The sequence below is a fragment of the Microtus ochrogaster genome, chromosome 2 (assembly GCF_000317375.1).
Source record: "Microtus ochrogaster isolate Prairie Vole_2 chromosome 2, MicOch1.0, whole genome shotgun sequence".
Taxonomy (NCBI): Eukaryota; Metazoa; Chordata; class Mammalia; order Rodentia; family Cricetidae; genus Microtus; species Microtus ochrogaster.
The window spans coordinates 12,780,822-12,792,384 of record NC_022010.1 but is presented as its reverse complement, the minus strand read 5'-3'; the positions used below and the strand labels follow the sequence as shown (position 1 = coordinate 12,792,384).

At 50.2% G+C, this 11,563-nt stretch overlaps 1 protein-coding gene across 1 annotated transcript in view; it reads left to right on the top strand.

The window, feature by feature from the left end:
- Dnah10 (dynein axonemal heavy chain 10) overlaps window positions 1-11,563 on the top strand; it is a 121,566-nt gene that overhangs the window by 89,980 nt on the left and 20,023 nt on the right. The window contains exons 52-57 of the mRNA XM_005344367.2: window positions 218-389; window positions 2,862-3,065; window positions 3,437-3,517; window positions 6,026-6,223; window positions 7,039-7,200; window positions 8,272-8,446. Of these exons, the coding sequence (XP_005344424.1) occupies window positions 218-389; window positions 2,862-3,065; window positions 3,437-3,517; window positions 6,026-6,223; window positions 7,039-7,200; window positions 8,272-8,446 (992 nt within the window). The remainder of the gene's footprint in view (window positions 1-217; window positions 390-2,861; window positions 3,066-3,436; window positions 3,518-6,025; window positions 6,224-7,038; window positions 7,201-8,271; window positions 8,447-11,563) is intronic.

Sequence of the window (11,563 nt, the reverse complement as noted above, 5' to 3'; positions counted from 1 at the left end):
AGTCTGACCTCACTTCCTCTTCCGCCCAGCATTCTGCTCCTCCCACCTACGTTCTAACCTATCAGGGCAAGCAGCTTCTTTATTTAATCAACCAATGACACTCCTCCCACCTACGTTCTAACCTATCAGGGCAAGCAGCTTCTTTATTTAATCAACCAATGACCTTCCTCCATCACCTTCCCCTGCCTCAGTGGGCACTGCCTGCCTGTTTCCCCAGGTGTTTGAGATCCTGTTGAGCCGAGGCTACTCCGAGACTAACTTCCGGGAAGATCTGAAGAGCCTGTACTTGAAGCTAGGGCTGGAGAACAAGATGATGATCTTCCTGTTTACAGATGCGCACGTGGCTGAGGAGGGCTTCCTGGAACTCATCAACAACATGCTGACCTCAGGTACTGCCCACCCGCTGGCCGGAATGGCTAGCTCCACCTCCCACTGCAGTCTGAGACAGGCCTGGCAATCTATGCTGTCACACAAGCCCCTGCAGTTCTCAGCCGGGCAGCTGAGCCCTCCTCTGCTCCTGCTGTGGGTGTATCGGTTACCGTTCTCCTCCTTGCTACCAGGATTGTCCTGTGTGTCTCAGCTCAGAGAGACACTGTGGACTTATCTCAGGTTTTGCAAGAAATACAGTGCCCATGACCTCTGTTGTCCGTGAGGTTCAGAGTCTGAGATGTGCAGGGGAGGGGTGGGTACGGAAGCACACACAGAAACACACAAGGATTGCAGCTGCGATAGTGAGACGAGGGGAGGGGCCTTGTGGAGCAGCACTCGGGAAGCTAATGTGTCTTCTTCCTGTGGCCCTTCATCAAACTGCCCAAAGATGAGTTCATTCCAACATCCCTGTGGGTCGGCAGGGTTTCTGGAGGGGACACTGAGGCATGAACAGGTCCAAGATGTACAAACTTGTCCTTTCCAGTTTACAGAGGCTGCCCTAGCCCAGGGCTCCTTGGCTCACACCACCCTACTTTCTGCTTTTGTCCCCCTTTCCTGTGACAACACCCAGCTGCCTGGGTCCCCTGCTTAGTCCCTTTGGCAGGGAGCATAAGCAAACATTTGTAAGCCCTAGGGTGGGGCCAGCTGTCTTTGGGGGCCATCATTCATGTTCCCATATTGGGTAGAGGGGCCAGGAGGCCACTGCTGGAAAAATCTTACATGTAGGGAGTTCCCTGTGCCAAAGGGAAGAGACATCAAGGCAAGAATATGGTGATCTCATGGGAAGGACTCAGGAGTAGCTGGGGATGTAGCTCAATGGTAGAGTGCTTGACTAGCATGTAAGGTCCTGGGTTCGATCCCCAGTACCAGGAGAAAACGTACACACCTATGCTAGGTACAACAGGATATTGTGTATTCCCAGTACCCAGGAGCCTGAAGCAACAGTGCTGATTCTTGCACACTGTGGGTCCCAGAACCTTGACTAGAGATGAAGAGGGAATGAAGAAAGGGCTGACACACAGAAAGAATCTGGAATCGGGTGCTCTGGGCTTTCTCTGATGGAGAAGCCACAGTACCCCAGAAGCAAGCTTAGGGTGTTTTGTTGAACAAGGAGGCAGGGTTTTGCATGCAGATAAACACGGAGGCAGGGTTATTGCATGCAGGCAAACACGAAAGCAGGGTTATTACATACAGGTAAACATGGAGACAGGTTTTTTGCAAACAGGTAAACCCTGTAAATGCCCATGCCAAACAATACACACTCACACAGCACTTCTTGCTCCATACATAGGAGAGTCAGAAGTCCAAGCTCATCTTCAGCTACATAACAAGTTCAAGGCTAACCTAGGCAACATGAGACTCCGATTTAAAACAAAAGCAAACGGGAGTAGAGGGGCACCGGGATGCAAGGCCTTGTGGGTCGTTTAAAGATTGAGGCTACATTCTCTGTCTGGACACAGTCTCTGTGCTTTCTGGATGTCGTTCTGGCCACCTGTGGGGTCTGTACCAGAGTCGAGGGAAGAGGCAAGGTCTTTTGAGGGAGCTCAGCTCTGGTCACAATATGAACTCCCCTGCATAGGAACCCCTTAACTCAAGATGTCTCGCCATCTGAAGACACGGATGCTCCCAGTCACCTACAGTCACACAGGCCTAGCCCAAAGCCTTGCTGGCATTGGGGGCTGTGGGTCTGTCCTGGGCTGTGCAGGACATTGTACACCAGGCTGGTCCCACTGGACATGGACCATCCCTGTTCTAGTTTTATTTCTGTTGCAGCGACAAACGCCCTGAGCACAGAGTGTCTTAGGGAAGGGCAGGTTCATTTGGGTCATGATTCCAGGTGGAAGTGGATTATTTTAGGGACAGTCACAGCAGCAGAAGCTTGAGCAGCTGGTCACCTCACACATGCAAAGTCAACAGCAGAGAGAAACGAATGTACTCACGCTGCCTGCTTCCAGCTTTCTCCTGCCCTGAAGAGTTAAGGACCCTCTGCCTAGGGAATGGTGCTGCCCATGGTGGGCTGAGTCATCCCACATCAATTAACAGACTAACCAGATAAAGACAATTACTCGATTGAGACTCTCTTCCCAGGTAATTTGACATTGTGGCAAGCTGGCATTTAACACTCACCAGCTCACTCCCCTCAAGTTGTGACCATACAAATTGTCCTTAGGCATTGTCAAATGCTTCTTCCTGGGAGATAATATCCCCCTGTGACGAGAATATCTACTGTGAGAGGCACACATACATGGACTTTAGTGCCCAGCAGAGTCCTCAGGGCAGGCAGGGGGCACTCACTTCCCACCGCTTTGATCTTGGTGTGTGTTGAGCTTGTCTTCTTCTCTTCCCATCATGCCTTGTTCCATCACCTCCTTTTGCACACAAGGAGGTCAGAACTCAGAGACCTGAAAGCCCTTTACATCCTTGTCTTCCAGGGATTGTCCCTGCGCTCTTCCCTGAAGAAGAAAAGGATGGCATCCTCAGTCAGATCGGGCAGGAAGCCTTGAAGTGTGGCATGGGCCCGGCCAAGGAGTCTGTGTGGCAATATTTCGTGAACAAAAGTGCCAACAACCTACACATTGTCCTGGGCATGTCACCAGTGGGCGACACCCTGAGGACCAGGTGCAGGAATTTCCCAGGTACCCTTCACCACTGCTGCGGCATAGTGTGTGCTCTGGGGACCTGGCACATCCAAGCTCCCTTTGGGATGTAGCACTTGAGTTGAAAGTTGGTCCTGCACCGTTGGCACACGTCCCTGGTCCCTCTCAATCCCCAATAGGTATGGCTGGTGTCTTCCTGGCAGGTGGGTGTGCACATTCTCCCCAACTGCAGGGTGCATGGTGTGGAGAGGGTGCCCCCTTTCTCTCTCCTAGTTTTACAGGGACATGAGACAAAATCATACTTGAATGTGCCCAGCTGAGCCACCATGCTGGTAGATACTAAAGATGGTGAGTGTGCGCTGGAGCAACTCCGAGCTGCACGATGATCCTTTTTCTCCTCTCTCTTCAAGGCCTAGTGAACAACACTGGAATCGACTGGTTCATGCCCTGGCCACCCCAGGCCCTGCATGCTGTTGCAAAGTCATTTTTAGGTAAGCTGCCACTGTTGCAAGGACAGCGTGCTGGTCTCATAAAGAAGTTTGTCGGTTTTCTGAATTTCGACCCAGCAGATTCCTTCACCATAGATTCCCAATGGCAAAGAATAGCTTTGTATTGTTACTGTGTCTTGGGGTTATATTTTGCTCTAGTCCAAAGGGATCAGGGGTCTGTAAGGCATGGCCTGCTACCAAATGTGGCCCCTTGATTGTTTTCATGAATAAAGTTTTATTGGCCCACACTTCATGAACATTTTGTCTTTGGCACATCCTTACCCATAGACAATACTATTACTGTTCAGTTCTTTGTAGAGAAAAACTGTACTTAAGGCCACTACCATGGTGGTGCCAGCACAGTTTTTCTTTTTCTCTAAATCTATTTTAAAAGGATATATGACCAATGTCACAGGGTACTTTTGTAAATCGTTCCAACTTTACAAGTATGTACCCAACAAACTCAATAAACAAATGGCCCTTAACTTCCAAACAAGCCTAAACCATAACTTCAGTTCTCCTGGGAAATAATGCTGTTCTTCTGGGAAAGAAGCCAGGAAGACATTTGTCGCGATGTTGTGACTCAGAATCTGGCAGACTGCTACTGTGAAGGTCCATGTAGCAATATCTGCTTCAGTCACAGCTGCTGAATTCTGACAGTGTGCTTTGAGAGCCATCCAGGACCACATGTAAATGTTTGTGGCTGTGTTACAATAAAACTTTATTCACAAGAAACAAGTGGTGGGCCACACTTGCCCTGTGGGGCTGTGTCTACCAGCCATGCTGTGACTGTACATGCTAGCTTCCATGGTATACAAGCCATCTTTATACCGCTGCAGCATGCAGTGTTTCAGTTCTGTACACAAAGCCACACTGAAATTTGTTTACAGTTTTTTTCCCTTAGAATGTGTTCCCTGAAGTTGAGGTGACCATGTTGCAAAGCTGGATGCTTGTGGGCAGACTTTTTCAAGCATGCTGTGTATAACCTGAGTCAAAGCACAGCTGCAGAACACGGACACACCAATGGTGTTTGCTCCTATCTTCCTTCTCTCATATCCTGTTGGAGGCTGCTGCATTCCAGGCCATCAGCTGATCCAAGTGACAAGATCTTGGCTCTGGGAGAGAGCACCAATCATTCCAATAGATTCCCACAAAGGGCCCCCTTCTGCCAGTGTGTGCTGGACACTGGGACCTGTCACAGAATGGTTGCATGTACCCACCCAGCAGCCATGGGCGGAGGTTTCATGCTGGGCTTGAGATCAATCGGGTTGGTTGTGGGCCTCATTCCTGAAGCCCTAGCTTCTTTTGATGGTGCCTGAGTCCTGGGGAAAGGCAGAGGGTCAGTCTCCCAGGGCAGGAGGGCTGGCTCCTGTGTTATTGAAATCACCATGGATAGATCACAGGTCCCAGAAGTTTCCACAAGTAATAGTTGCTCATTTCCTTTTTTAAAATAAGTTTTTGATGAAATCAGTTTTTATTTAGGGAAAATATGTCTATTGTAAACTGTCCCGTTCTGTCTATCTTGAGTGCCCCTGGAACATCAATCACATTCATGGTGTCATGCAACCACTACCGCCATCTGTTACCAGAACTTTCCATCATGCTAAGCTGAAGCTCTGCACCCATCTAAACACTGAGTAGTAGGCAGAAGCTTCTATCCTCTAGCTGCTCCCAAATAAACACACTGAGGCTTATATTAATTATAAATGAGCCAATAGCTCAGGCTTATCACTTGCTAACTCTTATACTTAAATTAACCCATATCTCTTATCTACACTCTGCCCAGTGGCTTGGTACCTTTTCTCAGTATGGCATACTACCCATCTTGCTTCTCCCTACATCTGCTAGCAACTTCTCTGACTCTACCCTTCTTCATCCCAGCATCCTTATTTTGGTTTTGCCTCCTACACTTCCTGCCTGGCAACCAGCCAGTCAGTTCTTTATTAACTAATGAGAGTAATACATATTCACAGTGTACAGAGGATTATTCCACAGCACTGACTTCCCTCCCCCAGGGCCTGGATCCCTCTAACCCGCTTCCCGACTCAGTGACTCTCCCCTGTCTATGTATCTCATGTAAACGGACCCATGCGCATTGCTTCTTTGTGTCCAGTTTCTTTCTTTTTGTATAGTGTTTCTGGAGGGTCACTTATGGTATAGCCCACATCAGTCCTTTGGTCCTTTCCAAGGCTGAACAGGACTCCACAGTGTGGCCATGCCACATTGTTACCGTTCAGCACAGACGGACTCAGTCCTTTCTCCTTACCACCCTGTTCCTGTGAACACTGGCACCCACAGACCTGTTGGAGGCTGGGTGTCCGGTTCTTTCAGGTCAATATTTCACTTTTTGGGGAGCTGGTTTTTGTTGTTGTTGCTGCTGCTGATGTTGTTTCTCTGTTTTCTGTGGTGCTGGGGCCTGTCCCCACAGCCTCATATGCTAGGCACTGAGCTGGCCCCAGTCCTCCTTTTCCCTGTTGTTAACCCCCTCTTTCTCCTCTCCTCCCTGACCAGGGGACAATCCCATGATTCCCGCAGAGAAGATCGAAGACCTTGTGGAGCATGTGGTAATGGTCCACGAGTCGGTGGGTGAGTTCAGCAAGCAGTTCCAGCAGAAGCTGAGGCGCAGCAACTACGTGACGCCTAAAAACTACCTAGACTTTATCAACACGTACTCAAAACTGCTAGATGAGAAAACCCAGTACAACATAGGTGAGCAGGGTGGGACAAGGATGGGGCAGGGCATGACTGTGTGGACAGGGTTCAGGAGTAAGGTTCATCTCTGCAAGGCCTGGCACCTTTTTTTTTTCTTTTTTTGGATTTTGAGACAGGGTTTCTCGGTAGCTTTTGGTGCCTGTCCTGGAACTAGCTCTTGTAGACCAGGCTGGCCTCAAACTCACAGAGATCCGCCTGCCTCTGCGTCCCGAGTGCTGGGATTAAAGGTGTGAACCACCACCACCCAGCAAGGCCTGACACCTTTATGATTGGGGCAAAATAGAGCAGATTTGGGTTTTGCATTTGGGACGGTTCATCCCTGTGGGTAAGACACTGTGTGTTCTTAGTTCTGTGTGGCCCTGTGTTTACAGGTCTGTTTTCTTTGCCCTGGATGTCCCCTGGTCCCCAGAGTGCTGTGTGGGAAAGGGTTTTTGAGGAAGGGCTCTCTGGCAGCTGCTTAAGAGATGCCCTGTTAGCTGGGAGGTGTGGCACACACCTTTGATCTCAGCACTCTGGAGGTAGAGGCAGGAGAATCTCTGAGTTCAAAGTTAGCCTGGTCTACAGAGCAGGTTTTAGGACAGCCAGGACTACACAGAGAACCTGTCTCAAAGCCAAACCAAAACAAAAAAGATGCGCTATTTTTCAGCAGTGTCTTCATGCTTGCAAATGCTATGCGTGCTGTCTGGGAGCTAGAGCGGGTATGGCATCTTGTAGAAGTGAGGTTTTTCCCCTTCTTGGATGGATCCCAATGAGGCTAATTCAGGCTCCTGCCCAGGAGCCTGGACCACTGACCATGCGCTGTTTGCCCCCAGCACAGTGCAAGCGTCTGGAGGGTGGGCTGGACAAGCTGAAGGAGGCCACCATCCAGCTAGATGAGCTCAACCAGAAGCTGGCCGAGCAGAAGATCGTCCTGGCCGAGAAGTCGGCTGCCTGCGAGACCCTGCTAGATGAAATCGCCACCAACACAGCCATAGGCGAGTGCCCGGTGTGGGCCACCTGCCCTGGGGCCAATCTGCGCCTGAGGGCCCGGGGCTGCTGAGAGACCGGCTGTGCTGTGGGCAGCCTTGAGCAAGCCTTGAGGCACAGACCCACCACCATCACAGGACACCCACCCTGAGAGTCTACATATTTGTTTGTTTGTTTAATTTCTAAATGTTTTGTTATTTTTTTAGTGTTTTTTCCCTATTCATAGATGTCACTGTACTAATTCAATATAAACCCAGTGAGAGGCATGGCTTCTCATGAGGACACCAGATACTGAAACAGGTCTGTCCCCAAGCCAGTGTGACCTCATTTTTGCTGAGACATCATTTCCAATCCAGTCTCATTTTGAGGCTCTGCTGGCTGTGAGCCTGGGGGCCACTGCCTGCCCTCTTGTAGTCCCTGAGCCCCGTGTCACCGTTACCTCTGAGCTCTAGCTACGGGAGGTCCCCATGACTTAGAGGCAATCAGACAGAACACAAGCCCGTGACAAAGTGACGTCAGGCTGTGACCAGTGTCACCAGGCAGAGAGGAAGTAAGACAGAGGGGCTGTTCTCCCTAGAGGGGGCATCTCTAGGGCTGGACCTGAGTGAGCATAAATAAAAGTGGGGGGGGGGGTCAAGAAGCAGAGGGTGGGGTGGGAGATGGAGGGCTGGAGAGGTGGCTCAGTGGGAAAGGTGCCACTCTTGATGGCCTGAGTTTGATCCTGGGATCCACAGAGAAGAAAGCACGGACTGACTCTGTGGCAGGGGAGCACAAATAAATCAAATGTTAGAGAAAGGGAGAGAGTGTGGGAAAAGAGAAGGGGAGCAGATCCATCTCAGCCATCCGAAGCCACAACGCCACCCAGGGTCTTAGGCCAGCAGTGTCTAGGTAGGAGAGGCTGACACAGACCCAGAGGGTAGTATCCAGCAGGAAATGCCACATAGAGTCCTCTCTGTGTGAGCACCTGTGGCCATTGCAGTCACCACTCTCCCAGATGACCATGCCTGGCTTTGAGGCTCCCACACGGCTTAGGTTCCCTCTGCTGCACCCCAGCATCTCACCAGCCCCTCCCTCTGCAGCGGAGGAGAAGAAGAAGCTGGCGGAGGAGAAGGCCATGGAGATAGAAGAACAAAACAAGATCATCGCTGTAGAGAAGGCCGAGGCCGAGACGGCTCTGGCTGAGGTCATGCCTATCCTGGAGGCTGCCAAGCTGGAGCTGCAGAAGCTGGACAAGTCGGACGTGACTGAAATCAGGTATGCATTACCACGTTTGCTCCCGCCTACACCCCTAGAGCTCACTCAGGGCCTGCCTCGGGCTCCCCCCCCCATTTACAGATAGTAAAGACGCTCCCCACCCCCCGAGGCCAGGCAAACCCACCCAGGGAGTTCAGGCTCCACCAGGAGGACGGTTGTGAGCCACCATGCGGGTGCTGGGAACCGAACCCAGGTCCTATCAAAGAGTAGACGGTGTTCCAAATCACTGAGCCATCTAGCCCCAAGCCAGAGAATTTTAATATGGAATCAAGGCAACCAGTTTTACAATGTTCTGACTGTGGAATCAGGGTTTGGAGAGTAAAGGCTGCCTGTCCATCCTGTGGTACCTGTCTGTGGACCCTGGGGATTGAACGCAGTCATCAGCCTCTGCGGCAAGGGACTTTACTGGCTGAGCCATTTCACCCCGCCCCAATTTCAAAGTTTTAGTTTGTGTTTATGCTCTAATACAGGATTACTTCCTTAGGGTTTTAAACTGGCCAGAGGCATCCTACTGTGTGGGTGCCAAACCTTATTCAGTGGGCACTCTGCTGTGTCTTTCCTTGAAACTTACCTTTTGTCCTTACAAAGGACACAGCAAACAAGCCTTCACAGCACCCTGGCACGTCCCCTGTAGGATACAGTTCTGGAGTGGGATGTCTGGGTCTCAGGGTGCACAGTGGACGGTCCCAAGTCCACATCTGTCTGTACCTGTCTCCTCATAGCTTCACTAGAGAGATGTCTGCATTTTTGCCCCTCTTCTAGCAGAAAAGAGGTCTGTGTGTGGTTTTTATTTAATTTATATTTCTGTCATTAGAGGTGGCTTTTTGCCTATGTGGTTTTAAAAAAGGCAAGAGATTGGCCTTCCTTTCTGTATTGCATTGTTCTTATTGCTGCTATTTTAGGTCTCACAGTGTTTTTCCATAACACCTCTCTCTCTCCCTTTCCCTCTCCCTCTCCCCCCCCCCCATCTGGCTCTGTGTGTGTGTGTGTGTGTGTGTGTGTGTGTGTGTGTGTGTGTGTTTGTGTTCTGCCAGGGAATAAACCCCAAGGTCTCACCCAAACACATTAGGCAAGTGCTCTACCACTGGCAGCCAGCCAAAGATTTTGTATGAAATGGAGCGTATCTTACGTCCCTAAGGGAACTGTAGATTCTTTCTGGATCTGTCAGCGGGTATTTGACTTGGTGCCTGAGGCTTGTGTGTGCATTTGGTTCTCCCACACAGGCTTTGCTTATGTGGCATTGTTTAGGAAGACTTTCTTTTGTGGCATGTAGATTGTAACGTGGGTAAGATGGCACTGTGAGACCAAAAATAACACCCCCAGGGCAGCATCTTGCATTTTTAAATGTTTTTTTCTCTTTTTATTTAAATCTTAGTGTCTAGGGTGTTTTCCCTTGAGTTCAGTGTGTATCGGGATGCTAACCACCCCCCAACAACTACAGTCTGCCTTTGATGGGTCATTTAAAGGTCAAATATAATAAGCTGTCATAGCTGGACAGTTTCATAATCTTTAATTCCTTGAAATATCTTTCTAGAATACTCAGTCCCCTCTGTAGGAACCCTTAAGTATAAATCAGAAGGTGATGGATAACAATGGTACATGTGTTCGATTCTCCCCTGAGAAGGAACAGCAGCCCCCATTTGTAACTAACTTGTGATGCTGAGGTGGTCCCCAGAGACTCTCCTGGACACCTTGTCCGTCCCTCCTCCAGGAATGGAGTGGGCTGATAGCGAAAGGGGGCAATGAACTATACGTCATTGTAAGTGAGTCAGAGTTAATACCCCCAAATGGGAAGGACACATAGACTGCCACTGGGATTTAAATGAAATGGGTTTGAGCCCATGGTTAGCGATGATGCTAGCTGAGATACAGGACCCAGCCCAGCTCCGGGGTGTATTGCGGCTGTGCATAGGGTCATAGCTCAGGTTCTAGAGGTTGGGGGTGCAGAGCAGGCCTGCCCCCACAGACTTGGGGAGCATCGTGTCTGGTATCTGGAGGCTGGACCCTGCTAAGGGAGCAAATTCCTGCCTGCAGCAGAAGCACAGGGTCACTAAGGAGGAGGCAGGAACCAGTCCCCTCAGCCTTCAGTGGCCGGTTGAGTTCTGGAGGCTGACTCGAGCCATAAGCCTCAGGTGCCAGAGGTCCTGGCAAGTCCCGGAGGCACCTCCTTCTCCTCCTCCCCTGTTGAATTCTATTGCACCCTGTGTTCTGCAGCCACGATTTATAAAATGCCAGCGGTGTGGGGGGGAGTGGTTGAGGGGGAGAAAACTAGTCAGGGAAGACGGACTAAACATGGTGGGAGAGGGGGAGCCCACTGGGCTCCACCAAAGCTCGCTAAGAGGTCACATCAGGTCCAAGGGGCTGTCTCTGCAGATGTTTCCTTCAGGTTCACGGTCCCCACAGGTGAGGCCGCTGTGTGAAACCCTATTTGTCCCTTTCTCTAACTTGCAACCTCTGCAACAAAGATCACCACTTCACAATAAGAGCACCAGACTCCAAGTACTGAAAGCAGCTTATTTCACGGCTTGTAGAGCAGTGTGGCAGGCTTACTGACTGAGCACAGGGAGCAGACTTCACAGCCCCATGCCTGGCCCTCCTGCCCTATCCTCACGAGAGGAGTAACCCGGAAGCTCACTCTTACACATCATTTCGGATGCCCACATTTGCCTCTTATGCCATGAATCCGGGCATGGGTTCATCCCTATGTTTATTTTAAAACTTAAATGACCTTGTGACATCTGTAGGTCACTGGGCAAGCTTGGCTGTTAATTCTGTATTCTAGCCTGGGCAAGGAGGTAGCTTAGAGTCTGGGTGGGGGTGGGAATGGCTGCAGAGATTCGTGTGGCAGGGGCCAGTGCTTTCTGTTCATCTGTTTTAACCTAAACTAGTTGGAGGCACTTTTGGAACCAACTATCAAATCCTTTTTTTTTTTTCTTTCCTGAGACAGGGTTTTTCTGTGTAGCTCTGACTGTTCTGGAACTTGCTCTGTAGACCAGGCTGTCCTTGAACTCAGGGATCCACCTGCCTCTGCCTCCCAAATGCTGGGATTAAAGGTGTGCGCCACCACTGCTTGGCTCAAAATTTCTTTCTTTCTTCCTTTCTTTCTTTCATTTTATT